The sequence below is a fragment of the Trachurus japonicus genome, chromosome 22 (genome assembly GCF_045865225.1).
Source record: "Trachurus japonicus isolate A0001 chromosome 22, Traja_1.0".
NCBI lineage: Eukaryota > Metazoa > Chordata > Actinopteri > Carangiformes > Carangidae > Trachurus > Trachurus japonicus.
The window spans coordinates 29,930,104-29,947,786 of record NC_140928.1 but is presented as its reverse complement, the minus strand read 5'-3'; the positions used below and the strand labels follow the sequence as shown (position 1 = coordinate 29,947,786).

General features: G+C 41.1%; 1 protein-coding gene across 1 annotated transcript in view; it reads left to right on the top strand.

The window, feature by feature from the left end:
- Positions 1 to 16,304, top strand: part of crybg1a (crystallin beta-gamma domain containing 1a) — a 56,590-nt gene extending 40,286 nt beyond the window's left edge. The window contains exons 6-24 of the mRNA XM_085766701.1: positions 570 to 3,506; positions 4,311 to 4,349; positions 4,437 to 4,555; positions 4,802 to 4,979; positions 5,235 to 5,374; positions 6,319 to 6,445; positions 6,526 to 6,561; positions 7,352 to 7,488; positions 7,614 to 7,740; positions 8,353 to 8,498; positions 9,545 to 9,671; positions 10,061 to 10,090; positions 10,715 to 10,827; positions 11,606 to 11,738; positions 11,834 to 11,973; positions 12,955 to 13,078; positions 13,327 to 13,485; positions 14,223 to 14,385; positions 15,497 to 16,304. Of these exons, the coding sequence (XP_085622827.1) occupies positions 570 to 3,506; positions 4,311 to 4,349; positions 4,437 to 4,555; positions 4,802 to 4,979; positions 5,235 to 5,374; positions 6,319 to 6,445; positions 6,526 to 6,561; positions 7,352 to 7,488; positions 7,614 to 7,740; positions 8,353 to 8,498; positions 9,545 to 9,671; positions 10,061 to 10,090; positions 10,715 to 10,827; positions 11,606 to 11,738; positions 11,834 to 11,973; positions 12,955 to 13,078; positions 13,327 to 13,485; positions 14,223 to 14,385; positions 15,497 to 15,585 (5,064 nt within the window). The 3' untranslated portion in view covers positions 15,586 to 16,304. The remainder of the gene's footprint in view (positions 1 to 569; positions 3,507 to 4,310; positions 4,350 to 4,436; positions 4,556 to 4,801; positions 4,980 to 5,234; positions 5,375 to 6,318; positions 6,446 to 6,525; positions 6,562 to 7,351; positions 7,489 to 7,613; positions 7,741 to 8,352; positions 8,499 to 9,544; positions 9,672 to 10,060; positions 10,091 to 10,714; positions 10,828 to 11,605; positions 11,739 to 11,833; positions 11,974 to 12,954; positions 13,079 to 13,326; positions 13,486 to 14,222; positions 14,386 to 15,496) is intronic.
- The last annotated feature ends 1,379 nt before the right edge of the window (positions 16,305 to 17,683 follow it).

Sequence of the window (17,683 nt, the reverse complement as noted above, 5' to 3'; positions counted from 1 at the left end):
ATTCACATAAGGAGGAACCTAAACTATTTCCAAGCGAAGCTGAAGCCGAGAGCAGCACTACAAATGAAGAGGACAAATATGCTAATGATGGGAAGGAAGCTGCAGGTGATAAAAAAGAGGAAAATACTTCACCTGATGGGATTTTAAATGCGACTGCTGAATCCAACCAAGTAGACAAGAAGATCCAAGGTGAAGATCTTCATCTTCAAAAGACAGAAGGAACAAAACCAGAGAATGAAAAATTAACAGAATCCACAATGGGTTCAACAGTGACACATGAAGAGGAACCCAAACTATTTCCAAGCGAAGCTGAAGTCGAGAGCAGCACCACAAACAAAGAGGACAAAGAGCAGCAGACAATTGGTTCAACAGTGACACATGATGTAAAGGAAGCTGCAGGTGATACAAAAGAGGAAAAGGCTTCACCTGATGGGATTTTAAATGTGACTTCTGAATCTAACCAAGTAGACAGGAAGATCCAAGGTGAAGATCTTCAAAAGACAGAAGGAACAAAACCAGATAATGAAAAATTTACAGAATCCGCATGTTCAAATGTGGATTCACATAAGGAGGAACCTAAACTATTTCCAAGCGAAGCTGAAGCCGAGAGCAGCACTACAAATGAAGAGGACAAATATGCTAATGATGGAAAGGAAGCTGCAGGTGATAAAAAAGAGGAAAATACTTCACCTAGTGAGATTTTAAATGTGACTGCTGAATCCAACCAAGTAGACAAGGAGATCCACACAGAGGATCTTCAAAAGACAGAAGGAACAAAACCAGAGAATGAAAAATTAACAGAATCCACATGTTCAAACTTTAAGTTGGATCAGGAACCAGAGAGAGCAGGCACTGAAGTTCAGGAGAAGACAGCTGAGGGCCAAGAAACAGGCAGGAGTCAAGAAGTCAACTCTGCAAGCACCAGTGCTGAAGGTACCAAAGAAAAGCCTGAAATAAAGGATTCACTGCTGGATGAAAGTGGAGTTGCCGCTGTCAAAGACCAGAACTCTGTGGCAGGTGGAAATCAGAAAAAGAGCGCAGAAAAAGGAGGGAAAAAGAAAACAAGAAAATCCAAACTCACAAATTCTCACCTACAACCAGAGCAGGCAACAGTAAGACCAAAAGCTTCAGACAAGACAAGGGAGAGCCAAATAGTGAAAACAGATAAAACTCAAGAACAGAAATCCAAGGACACCAAAGAAAAGGCTGAAACCAAGGATTCATTAGTGAAGAGTTTGCCTGAGACCCAGACTGCAAAGTCTAAACGCAAGACCAAAACTACTGGAGACCAATCTGAAGACATTACAAGTATAGAGAAAAACAAATGCCCAAACACTGACCTGAAACAAGAACCAAGTGGAGTGCAAACAGAGGTGACATCAGAAAATCAAGTTCATGAACTGAAAGATGAAAGCACCAGAACTAAGAGTACCAATGGAGCAAAAGACAAGACTGAAACAAAGGATTCATCAGTAAAGAGTTTTGTAAAGGAAACTGTATCTGTAGTATCTGTTAACTCTGAACTTAGTACCCCCAAACAACAGACGTCCTCAGCTGCCAGAGATGAACCTGTGGAGATCACGAAACAAGATAAAACAACTGATCAATTCACAGATTCCAAAGCCCCAAATGATGCAAAGTCTAAACGCAAGACCAAAACTACTGGAGACCAATCTGAGGACCTTACAAGTATAGAGAAAAACAAATTGACAGAATCCAAATGCCCAAATACTGACCTGAAACAAGAACCAAGGGGAGTACAAACAGAGGTGACATCAGAAAATCAAGTTCATGAACTGAAAGATGAAAGCACCAAAACTAAGAGTGCTAATGGAGCAGAAGACAAGACTGAAACAAAGGATTCATCAGTAAAGAGTTTGGTAAAGGAACCTGTAGATGTATCTGTTAACTCTGAACTTAGTACCCACAAACAGCAGACGTCCTCAGCTGCCAGAGTTGAACCTGTGGAGATGAAGAAACAAGAGAAAACAACTGATCAATTCACAAATTCCAAAGCCCCAAATGATAGCCAAGAACTGAAACCAGCCACTGCAGCAAAGGGATCTGTAGAGACAACAAAGGATGACAAATTACCTAAAGAATCAAGTATTTCTGCTGAAAAGGTAGTTAGTAAGATTCGGAAGAAGAAAAGCCACATCATAGGATCAGCTGAAGGTCAGAGTGGCACAACAACACAAGAGGAACAGAAGATAAACCCACCGAAGGCAGACATCAAGAAGGAGGCAGGAGGCATCTCTGTGAAAGATGCATGTAGGAAAAAGGTTGGTGGTGAGCAAAAGGACAAGTCCAGTGCTGTCTTGGATAAAGTACACATTAATGCTAAGAAGACTGATGAAACAAAGACTGGTGTGAAACAGGACAAGCAGGTCTCCAAAGAGGAGAAAGTCATGAACCTCAGTGATCCACAGAAGCAGAGGAAGCCCATGGTGAATGGCAGTTCATTTCTACCTGCTGCAGCAAAACTATCCACTCAACTCCAGACGGGCTCTCCATCCAGCTGGTTGGATGTGGAATACCATCCAAAACCGAAGAAGGAACACAGGAGAAGGTTCAATTCATCATCCAGTGAGGACGGATCTCTGGAGCCTGATGACTTGAATGATTTTATCAGGAGCATTAAGGACAGTGGGAAGTCCTTCTCCATACCTATGAAGAGGCGCATTCACAGAAAGACCCCGCCTCCGCCTTTTGCCATGCCGGCCATCAAGGAGAACCACTTTGAAAAAACTTTTGATCCTGACCAGTTTCAGTTTGGCTTGAGGAAAAATGGCCTTAGTTTGAGGGATCCTTCCCCGGGTATGGTGATGAAACAAAAAGCAGCTAACAGGGCCCTGGAAAAATCTACTGTCAAAAAGGAATCAGTTGATGAGGTGGAAGGAAAAGAGGGAGAGGGTGCCAAAGCTGAAACCAAGGGGGAAGGGGGACAAAGCAACGGAGGGGAGCTTCGGAAGGTGACAACAAGACTAGGAAGGGTTTCCATCCTCTCCAGCCTGCTGAGCTCCTCCAGGAAGACCAAAGAGGAAACTCCCTCTGCCTCAAATAGCTCATTGTCATCTAAACAACAAGACCTGCCCTCTGCTGGAAAGCCGGCTGTTACTGATACACCTCTGCCTGCAGCCGGAGCAGATAAGGAGGGTGTGAAGAGTAAAGCTCAAGGCCCACTCCCAGGTGGTGGCAAAGGTGCAGTGGGTGAGTCAGTACCTGGCTCCTCCTCTCTTCCTCCTCTGCCCAAGTTCTCGGAGGTAAAGTTGCCCGATCATTTAGAGAAATACCTCAAGAAGAACAAAAGAGACCCTGAGGCCTCCCAGCGCTCCCCACACACTACTAAAACCACTTTGAACCCTGAGGGGAGAGCTGTTATGGACCAGACAGCAGTAAAAGAAGAAGCACCTAAAGTGGATGTGAAGGGCCCTGCTACTCCGCCTCCAACCACCAACCACAGCAGGCAGATCTCTAAAAATGGATTTTCTGCTCCTAAGACAAAGGTAAGTGTTTGGACCATTTAAATAAGAAGCTCTATAGAAATCACTGGGAAATAAAAGGCCTAAAACATGACTGGGTTTGACCTACTGGGATTTTATAGATATTTTATACTGGTAGTTCCAATTTAATTTCCATGGTGCTTTAGTTTCATGTCTTGCTCTTTTCTTTTTTTGTGTGGTTACAATAAATGAGGTGAATCATGTGCAAGTGAGGACAGGAGAGAATGACATGCCCTCAGTTTGGAATTTTACACAGGAAATACTTGCCAGGATAAACTTGTCTGAAGTTTAACTTTCACGTCATAACATATTTTCACAAATGTGCAAATGAAGCATAGCTAGTAGGCAGACATTATGTTTGTGTAGATGTGATAGATAGCAGTAGATCTCTTTCTCTATCTCTACCTCTACCTCTACCTTTCTCTATCTATAACTGTACCTCTACCTCTATCTCTATCTCTACCTCTCTCTCTCCCTTCATCTCAATCCTTTTTCTATCTCTCTTCCTCTATTTCTACCTCTACTTCTGCCTCTATCTCCATCTCCATCTCTACCTCTACCTCTACCTCTACCTCTACCTCTATCTGACAAAAAAACATATATGTGATTTATTTACAAAAGCTGACAGCCATTAGCATAGAGGTGTAAATGCTGATCTACTAACTAGATGTTGAAAACACTTAGCTAAAGTTAATGGATAATTATGATTGTCAACTGAGTTCTAAATGATTGAAATGATTGGATAAACAGTTGAGATGGTTGAGTGAAGGTTCATGTTCATAACCGTAACTGTTACATTTCCCACAGAAACCTGCAGTGAGAGGGTTCCACAAAAGGCCTGGAAAGGTAGGAGCTAGTTGCACACATTTTGATGGAAGCAGGTTGAATGGAAAAAGCACATGATTGCAATGACATCTTATTATCTTGATGCAGATCGTCATACATGAACACGCTCACTTTGGAGGGGAAGCGCTGGAGGTCTACACTGATGTGAGGGATGCCACCAAGATCAAGCTGTCCCCTGTTATCTCAGTCAAAGTCATCAGAGGCTGGTAAGAGTCTTCATGCCGGTTTAATGTCAGTGTGAGATTAACTAACCCTAACCCTCAATAACCAATCAGCTGATAGGACTGAACTCTGTACTTTCTCCTGTCAGTCTGCCTGTACTGGTTGTGGAGTTTTCTATCCAGTCAACTTTCTTTATCTGTGCTGATGCTGTCATGTAGCATTGCAGTTATCACTAACTATCAGCACACTGACATTAATGAGAAGAGTTTCTTTCTTTTATCTCGTCTTAGCTGGCTGCTGTATGAAAAGCCTGGCTTCCAGGGCCGGGCGATAGCCCTTGAAGAAGGTCCTACAGAGCAGATAGTGAACATCTGGGCAGATGAGGGAGTTCCAACAACACTGGACCAGAATGGTCAGCCTGTGCCAACTGCACCTATGGTCATAGGTTCTCTCCGATTGGCAGTTAGAGTAAGTTACTGTTCACTTCATCTGTATTGCTATTTTTAACTCTACTTTATCACCTCATGTCATCATGTTGAACTTGCAACCAGCTGAAATGCGAATGGATGACCAGCATAGATATGTTTCTAGTGCAAATACCTGCTCAGATTCATGCTCTTGTGTGATAGTATTTAATATTTAATGATAATTTGACAGTTTTATGTTGGCATTCTAATATTTAGAAAATGCTCATCCATATGTTTTCTTTTTGGCCCTGTATAGGATTATACCACACCCCAGATTGAGCTCTTTGCAGAAGTTAATGGGTTGGGGAGGATATCATCTTACTGTGATGACACTGTAGAGACCACCACCTATGGGATCCCACAGACTACTGGCTCCATTAGGGTCCATTCTGGAGTGTAAGTCCAGCTGTATACTTACTTCCCCCTGCTGTAATTATGTCATCTAATGTATCAGGGAATTTTAATTCAGCTGAGCTGGCCATGGAAACATCCCAGGTGATGTATAGAAACTTTGCTCACACGTTTGACTGATACTGTGTATCTGCTGATGAATAATTTGCCTTGAGTTTTATCATTTGGATAAAAAAGGATATAATATTATTTCTACCCTGGAGCTAACCAGGCTGTGTAAAGGTCAGAGAGACTGCATGGGAAAGGGTCCATGCGCATCTGTTTTCTGTCTCTGAAGGAATGCAAGCTGCAGGCTACAGCTTGTGGTCTTCATAGCTTTCACTTTTGGTGATTACCGATGGTTAGCACTTTTCAGTTTCCAACATTTTTCAGCTGGTTTATGGTGCAGCAACTAATCTGAGGGAATTTATGTGCTTTCCATAATATGATGAGCCAAAGATACTGTGAGGAAGGAACTGGTCATATATCCCCACAGACAGTTGCCCTATTTAAACACCGGACAACCAGTTAATGCAAAAAACACTTGTTATACATATGTTATACATATATTTTATATACAGTACATTGGTTACATAACAACCAGGTGCCTTGCAGCCTTCAGGCCAAAGAGACAGTTCCCCTCAGACAAAGGAATAAGGCACCCTAAGTAGTGATTGGACACTTGCCCACAAACGGCCTATATCAACCAATTGGGAAGAAAGCATGAACTGTCACAAGTCTAACCAATCAGGAAGAACATAGGTCCAGTTACAGTTGCCAGGGAAAATAAGTCATAGCACATCTGGAATGCATCAGTATGATGTTTCCTCTCCTCTCCTCTCCTCTCCTCTCCTCTCCTCTCTCCTCTCCTCTCCTCTCCTCTCCTCTCCTCTCCTCTCCTCTCCTCTCCTCTCCTCTCCTCTCATCTCCTCTGTTCTGTGTATCTTCAGCTGGTTGGTGTACACTGATCCAGGCTTTGGAGGTCTTGTAGCAGTGCTGGAGGTGGGCGAGTACCCCTGCCCTCAGTCCTGGGGTTTTGCTGAGCCCTTCATCGGGTCTCTCCGACCGCTGCGAATGGTACAGTATATCAAGTCTGGGCGTATGTTTGTACTGTGCAGTGTCATTCCGTCTGACAATGTTGTGTCTCTTCATTCCAGGGACCAATAAGGGTGGAGCATCCTCATGAAGTCAAGGTTTGTTGTTCGTTTAAACATCTGCTAAAATAGCTGGATGATGCTAGAATGTAAGGTGAAGTCACATGATGAGCAGAGCAGAGTCCCATGAGGACAAAGCTGAGTGTGTTCATACCTTGTTACAAGCTGAGTGCAAACACAAGATATTCACAATGACACCTCAGAGTAACTGTGTCTGTGGTTCCAAGTTCATCGAGTAAATTACCCGAAATATGTTATTCACTCATGAGTTAGAGATTGGAAGCTAATAGCATTTTAAACCAAAATGTTCCAGGAGCTCAAGTAGAAACTAAGCCACTTTGTACATTCCTGATTGTGTTTCCATCACATGAGGCAAATTAGTCAGATGACAGATTGAAAAACAGATTCATCCTGTCAGCCATTTATTCTTCTTACTGTTGTGTGACTTTGATGTTTCAGTGGGATGTAATGAACTAATGAACACAAGACACTGCAAAGATGGAAACGGAGAACAAAAGTGTCTTCAGAGGAGACAAATTTGATCTTCACTTATTTCTGCTTCAGCACATGAACTCAAATTAAATTATATTTTTATAGATACTTTGGCCCCTTGTCTACTGGATTCAGAGCAGCAGCTTGCCTTTATTTACACTTCAGGAGCTAATTCAGTCCACAGCACTTCAATATTCTGTGACTCTGCTGTGCTGAATGAGATGTTCTGCCACAGACCTGAATGGGCCAAAACACATGTAGCCACAAAGACTCATACTATAATCAGGTTTAGGCCTCTTTCTGCAGAATCTCATCTTGACCTCCCTCTCTCATCCAGGCCTTAGTGTTTGAGAAGCCAGACTTCACTGGAGAGTGTGTAGAGGTGGACAGTGATGTGTACAACCTGCAAGAACAAACAGAAGAGAATAAGAAGACAGTGCCCACGGTGGGGTCTATAAAGATACTTGGTGGTCTGTGAGTATCTAGTTGAGTTAATATCAAATCAACCTCTCTGTGTTTTTTCTCTCTTGTGATTATTGTATAATTATTTAATAGTTCATATACCTGATATAGTCACGTCTGTGTGTTTGTCTTGCTAGGTGGGTGGGCTATCTAGAGGCAGACTTTGAGGGCCAGCAGTACATCCTGGAGGAGGGGGAGTATCCTCACTGCAGTGACTGGGGGGGGTCTGAAGACGGGCTCCTGTCACTCCGGCCTGTGTGCACAGTGAGTATCACCTGAAACATTAAAGGGATAGTTCAACATTTTGGCAAGTTGGCCTATTGCCATAATCCCTATAGTTTTAGGAGTTGGTTCATTACCTTTAATTGTCGGTGCAAGCTGTTTTTAGATCGGCGGGGCAGATACGTGAGCTGCTCAGCTAACGCTATAGAGGCACACGGTACTTTTGCGTTTCCCTCATCAAACTAAATACACAATCCAACAACTCCAAAACACTCTGGTGGACAAATTGTGATCTGCACATTCACCATGCAACCACATTCATCAATTGTATATTTGATGAGTTTGATGAGGGAAAGCCTGGAAATACCACATGCCATGCAGAGCTCACGTCTCTGCCCTGCCGATCTAAAAACAACATACACCAACAATTAAAAGTAATGAACCTATTGCTAAGACTATAGGGATTATTGCAATAGGCCAATTTGCCAAAATGTTAAACTATTCCTTTCTTTGGAAGAAGTGCAGAGTGATCATTTAAACACTGCAGCTTTCCTCTGCTTGTACTAACGGAGCTGGACTGGATAGTGAGGCACCTGAATCAACACAACTGTCTTGGTTAAGTCTAAATCTTTATTGTGTTATTGTCTTCCCAAGGATTTCCTGCCTCCACATGTGAAGCTGTTCAGTGAGCTGAACTTTGATGAGCTGGGGCTCAACGTGGACCTGCTGGGTCCTGTCCCCAACACAGAGGACGTGGGTCATGGCATCAAAACCCAGTCTGTCAACGTCATGGGTGGAGTGTAAGTCACACAGCCTGTGCAAAGAGGAAAAAACAAACAAAGCAAAAAAAAAGATAGATTGATAAGAGGAGGTTAAGGGTAGGAGACGTTTTTCCCTCTGTGCTGTTCACACCCTTTCAGTTGAAGGGTGTGTTCTCCTTACGTCACAGAGATGATTAAGTGCTCTGTCATTGTACACTCAGACAGGTGCACACACCGACTTGCATGCTCACGCACACACTCACAGCCCCAGAGGATACAATTATGAAGAATTAAAGTCATTGTTATATCTGGTTTGCTTCCATCTCTTGAAGGCAAAGATTTACACTGATGATATTAATCAAAAGAGACTTCCTAATTACCTCAGACGATAAATGTTCCACAAAGAGAAGGAAGAGTATAAAGAACAAGCTATTCATTGCCTAATCGTTTAAAAACGATTAGTTTCTCAACATTAAACCTTTCTTTTAAGCCGATGACACGGTGTCCCTGAGTGCTCAGAGTTCTGCACCTTCAGAAAGAGACCCAGGCTAATTCAGAAAACACCTTCATCATCAGTTCTAAAACGCATGTGCTTCACATACAACACAATGTGAGGAGACCTGGCTGGCATGCACATGAACCTTTGAATGTAAGCCTATTGTACAGGTACACATACTGTAGTACGTGTATTGTAATATATCTGTGCAAAGTGCTTCCCACCCTGGCCCTCTTTTGTTTGTGTTGTATTAGAGTATTTGCAGCACGTGTTGTGAAATTGATGAAGATGTTGTATGAATTTGCATGTTTTCTTAATTTGCACAACAAAATAATTTATCTTAAATAATATCTTCAAATTTGGGCAGAGTTTTTTAAGCGACAGGTTTTTGTGTTTGAGCTGGGTGAATTAGTTTAACAGTGGTCGTACCTTCACGTCTGTCTCGCCTGCTTAATCCTTTTACAGTCTCTGAGAGGTGTGTGTGGCCTACTTTTGTAAAGTATGCCATGATTGTTGTCTCAAGTAAATGAGCTGTGGTAAGTCATGGTGTGTACTGTGTGTGAGGATGTTGTTTTTGTCTTGCTGGTAGATGGGTTGCATTTGAAAAGCCTGGCTTCAGTGGAGAGCTCTACGTGCTGGAGAAAGGCCTGTATGCCAATCCAGAGGACTGGGGAGCCCAGAACTTCAAGATCTCATCCATACAGCCGGTCTTCCATGTAAGAAACGATGTGTAGTAAAGCTGCAGCAGCTATGTTCATGATCAGTTCCTCTTTAAAGTCATGTAAGATTGTTGCTTTTGATAGTTGCAGGTGCTTTTAGATGTTAGAATTTGCTCATGACTTGTGATGGGTGTACAATACATCTAAAATCAACATTTTTTCTAATGTTTTATGAACAAATCAGTCACTTATCATTGTCAGGTTAATCACTATTGAAAATAATAGTTACTTGCAGCTTTCATTTGTAGGATGAGTTCAAATAAGACTGAAATGATCTCATTGTTTAAACTGTGATGTTATGTTTAGAGATTCATTAAAATTGAAGACGTGTGTTAGCAATAGCCATCTGTTATGCTCCTAATGTTATCATCCTCTCTGTTCTACAGGACATGATGACGGGTTCTTCAAAATTCAAGGTATGCTCAGTTTTTTTTTTTTTCCGGTTTAGTTTTACAACATATAACAGAGACATTACATACACATACAGACACACAACACAAAGACATTCACCAGGAATTACAGACTATTATGTATTCAACGTACTTAGAGAATCGCTGTGCCATTTCCCCAGTGGGGTTGAATTTCTGTCTACACACTAGGAGTCATATACTGTACATATATACTGGCTATTACAGTCTCTCTTGAGGTACATTCCTCTCACTTAAGTATTTTTTAATAAGTGTCCAGGGTCCATCTAGACCCTCTTTATACAGTTCATGTACGTAGTACTGAGGCTGCACGTTCCATCATTATTAATTTGATCCGACGATGTAGGATCTGATACAAAGCAGCAACTAGTAACACTTGCTTTTCTCTCTGTAAAGAGGATCATATTAATGAATTGGAAGGTACGGAAACCCAGCTGTTTTGGTTTGAACAACTGGCTTAAAGAAGTCAAGGTATGTTCAGGGTTGGATGTGGACAGAGGATGTTGTCATGAACTGTGTAAAGCCCTTTGAGACAAACTCTTGGTAAAAAATGGGCTATACAAAGAAACGTGCCTTGCTGGGTCATTACAGCTGTTTGGATGTGTGATGCAGGTGCAGCTGTACTCGGAGCCAGACTTCCAGGGAAGACTGGTGACTCTGGAGGACAGCACAGAAGCTCTGGAGCAGGACTTCATACCCAAGTCCTGCAAGGTGTTGGCCGGCAGGTAGGCAACACTCAGCCTGGAGCCGTCAGACACATGCTCAGCCAGCGTTAGAAAAAGTGATTTCAAATCATGTATATTTAATTTAATTTAGTTTATTTGATAGGGACAATGCAGGTTAACATAGTAACATCTCCACTCGTTACAAACAAGTCAATGTGACTGATGTTCTGCATACAGAGATATTATAGCTAATGCTAGTTTCCAACTCCCGTCCCTAGTTAGGCTTTTAGTAGAAAAAAGAAGGTAAGAAGAAAGACATTAAAATTACATAACAACACTATAAAATGTACAATACATCTAAAACCATGTCATGACACATTAAAAATGCATACAGTTCTGATTTTTTTTCAGCCAGACTTTAACCTTTGTATTAAAAATTCTAATGTCTCGGGTTAGTTTTATTTCAGTCGGTAGTGAATTCCACATCTGGGAACCCTTTATAGAAACGGCTGATTGCCCAAAGGAGGTCTTACGGCATGAGATTTTATAGTTGCCACTTGCTGTACCCCTGGTAATCCTATCACTATTTTATCTGCTAAAAAGACTGCACAGCACATCTGGTGCCAAGTTCTGCAAACACTTAAAAACCAGTTTGACAGACGAAAATTGCAGGGAATTATCAAAACTAAGCAAATATACTGCTTCAAAGTGTGACAGTGATGCCACTTTATTGGTTTCTTGGCCATTATTTTTATGGTTTGATTATACAGAGAGTATTAGAGTTGTGAAAAGTGAAGAATACTGACAGCTATAATGTGTGTATTTGTGTTTGTGTCAGCTGGGTGGCATTCGAAGGGACCCAGTTCACAGACAACATGTTTGTGCTGGAGGAGGGAGAATACCCTGATGCAATGGCCATGGGCCTCCTGTCCTCAGACTCTACCATCCGCTCATTACAGCCAACTGGACATGTGAGTACTGTGTATGTGGAAAAGAATATGAACAATGACTTTGTGGCCATGTATAAGAACCTTAATGATGTGCCCTCTGTTTTGTTGCCGTGCAGGAGTTCTCTCTGCCCTCCATCATCCTGTTCACGAAAGCTGGCTGCAGAGGTCGCAGGGTGGTGTTGGCCAGCGGCACCGTCAACCTGCTGCAGGCTGGCATGGACACACGCATACGCTCCCTGGTGGTGGAGGGAGGAATGTACGTCTCAGTCACTCAGTTTCCACTTACATTATATGTTTGGTATCTTTACAGGCAGGATAATTAATTTGATTAATTAGTAAAACCAGGGTTCCTACGCAAGTATGGAAAGTATGGAAAAGTATGGAATTTGATTTTATACATTTCCAGGTCTGGAAAAGTATGGAAAATGGAAATTATTGTATGGAAATATATTTATCTTAATACTTTTCTGGGTTTGGTCTTATCTGAAGTTATCTGGGTTAATTATTTTTGTATGTGCTATTGTACCTATAGCTACAATCTCCTGGAAATGATTTGGTTACATAATAACAAACAGAATAATGAAAACAAATGATTAATTGCATGATTTTTTTTATATAATGCACAACTATTTACTCAAATGTCACAAATTATTTGATTTTTTTTTACAGAGAAGTCTGGAAATTAGGGTGTGGAAAAAGTATAGAATTTGGAAATTTCAAATGTGTAGGAACCCTGTATAACAAATAATTAGCCAAATCACCATCTATTAAAACACAATGGACACATGCTGTCAATCTCCAATTCATTGGTAGGCCATGACATAACAAATAGCAAAACACAATTCAAGTTATCAGTGTTTAATAGTTCTGTAAACTACTGGATTTGGAGTGAAACACCCTTAATGTTTTTTTCTGAATAGGATTTTTTTTGTTTGATTTAATCTGGTAAAACTTGTGATGGAAGTTTTAACTTGAAAAGTTTTTACTTACGTAGTTTGCTACTGATGTATTGAGCCAGTGCAAAATAATTCAGTGATGTGCATTCAAATTATTTTCATATTCATCCAAAAGGTTTGACATGGACTCATGAAATTCCCACAGCTGGTGTGAGCTTAGTTTATAGAGCCGACAGGTTCTCATTAAGAGCATTAATGAATAACCCGGCAAGGCAATAAAAGGTGTTAAAACAACAACTGTAAATCACCTACAGTGTTAACCAGTGCAGTCTTCTCTGCAGGTGGGTGTTGTATGAAGGCAGCAGCTACCGAGGTCGACAGCTGCTGCTCCAGCCGGGGGAGGTTGTTGATTTCAACAATCTATGCAGCTGGCAGCAAATAGGATCCCTACGCCCACTGCTCCAGGTAAAGACGGAATATACAGCATATTGTATGAATACACAGCAGATCTCATACTTCAAGTTAGTACCTTTGCTTTATGTTAGGGTTCCTCTCATAGAAATGGATTTTAAAAATGAGGAATATGTGATAAAATACAGAAGCAAATAAAACTGTCTGTCACATTAATAGATGGTTAATGAAACAATGACACGTCTCATTGTAAATCATGTTGACATTTATTGATGAATGCTCTGTGTGTTCTTCTCCAACAGAGACAGACGCACATCTGTCTGAGGAACAGGGAGACAGGAAGTCTGATGTCTCTGACCGGAGCTATGGACGACATTAAGCTGATGAGGGTTCAAGTCACGGAGGAGACGGGAGGCGTAGAGCAGGTGTGGCTCTATCGGGATGGACATCTCTCCTGCAAGGTACTAACTAAACCACTTCAATACCACACACAACTGATAAACCACAGGCCAGGGTCCACTTGTCCCCATCTAGATGCACCTAAACCTCTTTAAAACCACAGTTAGCCTCTTTAAATCCTTAACAATTACCTTCAAATTTATACAAACATCCAATCACGGTGTGTCCTGAGGAGTCCACCCACCCGCAGTGACTAAAGACACTGAGACAAAGAATGAACGGGGGTTGCACGTGCAACAACAAGGAAGAGAACCTTCACCTACTTTTCTGCACAAACACAGTCAGCTGAGTTCAGAAGGAAACACACCCAGACCTAGCAGCTGCTTGTACAGGGATCTGGTACAAAGTGTGTGATTGTCTGGACACAGAATAAAGCTGCTCCAGTGCTGTGTAGGGAAAGTTTCACATCACTCTGTGAAATCAAGGACGTGGCCAGAAAAAGGGCAAAATAGCAAAGCACTCATATTCAGTCCACTGGTTAGCCCATCACTCAGTCAGGTGATGGGCTCAGTCCAGTGTGTTGTCCATGAGCAGGATATGGTGGTGGAGACTCATGTGATGGGACAAGCATCAAACATTTTGAAGTATTTTTTACAAATATTTATTCACAAAATTGCAGTTAATTTGAAATGTGTATATTAATGCAGATTCAGATAAAATATCCTCTAAATATTCTCTAACTAGAGAAATGAACCAGTTCTGATGAATGCATCTCTGTTTCCATCCCTCCGGTCTCCAGCTGTTGGAGGACTGTTGCCTGGAGACGTCAGGCAGCGTGGTGATGGCGGGCTGTCGGCTCGGTGTCTCTCCAGAGCGGGGAAAAGACAACCAGCTGTGGGACGTGTCCCCAGACGGCCTGGTGCGCTGCCACCTCAACCCTGAGCTGGTCCTGGAGCTCAAAGGTCAGAATGCTTTTTACACTCAAACTTTAAATGTTTTTCTGTTTTTTTAAGCAAACTTTATTATCATATTAGAGACATTATACAAACAACATGACATACAAACATGAAATAACAGTGAAGTACATGGAGTGCTTAATAAACATCACACAAAAAGCAGAGCTTGACAAAAATAAAAAAATACAATGTATCAGGATGCATAAAGGTAAACTTAATCAATAAAGAAATAGAAAACATATATACCGGTATATATTCTCTATTTCTTTATGAAATACATATAAAGCAGAGGTGTTCAACAGGAGGTCCGTGACCCCTAGGGGATCCGTGGGAGTACTGTAGGGGGGTCGCAAAATTTTTAGTTGATTAGACAATTTTTTCGTTTCCACATTTGTTTGAAATAAAAATGTCAATTTGAATTTGCAATTGACAGACACTGTTGATATTGACATTGGTTTCAGTTAACAAGGTCTGTTTGTAAATGGCAGTGGCACGGCCCCCTATTCACTGTACCTTGCACATGTTAAAAATAAAAGCATGAATATTATGATCCTGTGTATTATTTGAATAGCTTAGTATTGAATGCACAGTAACAAGGTACATTTATGGCACTGGGCCGTGTTTAATGTAAAACAAAATTTTATACACTGGGGCAGGGTCCCTGCTCCATCTCTCCATCAGTTTGGGGGTCCTTGGCCTCAAAAACATTGACGAGCCCTGATATAAAGGATTGAGGATTAGCCTGTGTAGTTGTGCTCAGTGTGTGAATGAGATGGAGTCTGATTGTGACCCAACAGCTCCATCTCCTGGTGTGTTGAGGAGGTGCAGCAGTGAAACCTGCTGGTTGCAGCACTCACTCACAAGTGTCTGTTCTGTTTTTTGTAAAAAAAAAAAAAATCATTTGCAGTTTCAAACTCTATGTGTACTGACAGTTTTGATTTCATACCTTTGTCTTTCCTCATGACTCATAACTAAGAAAGTAGCATAGACAACAAACTCCTTGTTTTCTTCACACTAGAGTTTCAGACATTAGCAATTGCGTATCTGTAGACAGTTCTCTTGATCAGTTTGTGTAGTAAAAGTTTGATCATGCCTCATGTTTTGTGTTGTTTCCCAGGTGGTCAACAGTACGACAAGAACCTGGTGATCCTCAACACACTTGATGAGAGTAAAGTGACCCAGAGGTGGACCCTGGAGATCCTGTGAGAAGACCAGCTCCTCTCCTGTGCAAACACTGCACCTAATGAGTAGTGCGTTTAAGACTACTTACTTTAGTTAAAGAGGTTAATTAGTGACTGGATCAATATTAATTATTAACCAAACTTTGAGATGCTGTGTACTCGTTTGGAAGTTGATGAAATTGTTTCCTCTTTCTCAGAGTGAATGTTAAAAGTTGTGTAAATTTAAGCCACTTGGTTTCAAACTCTTTACACCAAAGAAGCCACGATCTCTCCATGTTCTGACTTGATGTGGTGGAAACTCAGCCCTGTTTCAATGCTGCACACCTCTTTGTTACTTTATGATCCTTTTTTCTACTGCATGGTCTCAGCGTCTGTTTCCTGATCTTACCGTCGACAAACTTGAATGTACACTTCACACTGACGGCTGCAATATGAAGTCTGACGTGCCTACACTCCAGAGATACTATGTACGTGGATGCTCTTTTTGTAATTACCGTAGATCAAAGACGATCTATTGTAAAGTTTTGATGTCTTTTTAGGACTTTATATGTTTTTACACTTTTACACAAACTTCTTCTGCCTTAGTTTTTGTACATAAGCATCATGCGTGTAAATATGAGTTTAAATCTCAAAGGAAAACTACAATAAAATGATGCTGCTCACTGTTGATTGTAAATATGTGAATGTAAAAGAGGAAACAGTTACAAATGGAAGTGAAAAACAAAATCTTTGCTGCCTCTTTTTTTTTTTTTAAATACAATAAAGGAGTTGGATTTACTGTCACTACTGCGAGCTTGTTGCAGAAGGCTTTCAAGACGACCTCATGGTGCACGGAAATATACAAAACTGGATTTGGATGATTCATATGAAATAAGATGACCAGCCACCACACTGTAAAGTTGTGTTCTTATGTTTAAAATCAAACTGAAATAAACAGAGGAACGTCCTCCCTTTTCTTGCCTGTACATGAACGCCTGCTCACCACAAACATGACATCATATAGTATCTCACTAAGAGAACACAATAGAATTTAAGCAGTATTTCCTCTTATTGACCGGCAGCAGTATTTTAAACAATTGCACTATCAAGAACTGACTCTGTTTACTGTAGCTTCACTTCCTCGTAGCAGCTGAAGGTCAATAAGTCCATGTTACCTGTAACACCAAAGGTCACTCTTGTACAGTACGCACACACTAATGACAAGGCATCCTTTAACCATAACAACTCCCTCTGTATCAGTTGTATAGTTTGTATATGTGCATCTCTTAAGAAAAACAAACTGGGGTCAGTTTACAGTTACTTAAAGCTTCTCTGACTGTGTAGTGTAGTGACAGTATCACATTAATATTAGTTTAACTGAAGCTAACATTTATAATAACAATGTGAGTCTGTTGTGTTTTTGCTGAGAGGACGTACTGACACAGACACACTGAGACAAACAACATCCACAGACCAGTCAGTACTTTGACTGGTTTTAATGTTGTCACTCATCTATTTATTTAACCTCAACATTATTCTCATGGACCTCAACCTGAAACAGGAAAATGATTGAGGATCTTTTTTTTTTTTTTTTTTTGATGGAGCGTTTCTGTTTTAACCAATGTGGCTTTATGGCCAATCACATGATGCTACCGCTTCAGTTACAGTACATGGAGGGAACAGGATGTCAGAGCGTAAGAGAAAAGATGTCAGAGCAGTTCAGCAGATTGTTCATTGTGAAAATGGTTGAGACTGTGAGGTGTAAAATGAAATGAACGAAAAGAGGAAACTCCAAGCTTCATGTCTATGTGTGCATAGTTTATTCTGATAGAGGAGAAATTTATCACAGATTTCATTGTGTTTGCTGTTTCACTGCCTGTTGACTGATCCACTTGTGTCTGTGCTGACTGCATTGAATCAAGTTTTTTAAAGGTCAGTGTCATTGTTGCTGCTCTTTGAACCTGATAAAATGCTGCTGGCCATAATATGTGAGTGGAAAAGAGGAAGCAGTTACAAATGATATTAATACTATTATTTTTTATTGTTTGAAAACAAAACTATTGGATTTAGTGTCCTAATAGTGAGACCCAGGTCACAGATGCCAGGTTTCTTATTTTGGGCACCTGTTCTAATCTAGTCTTCAC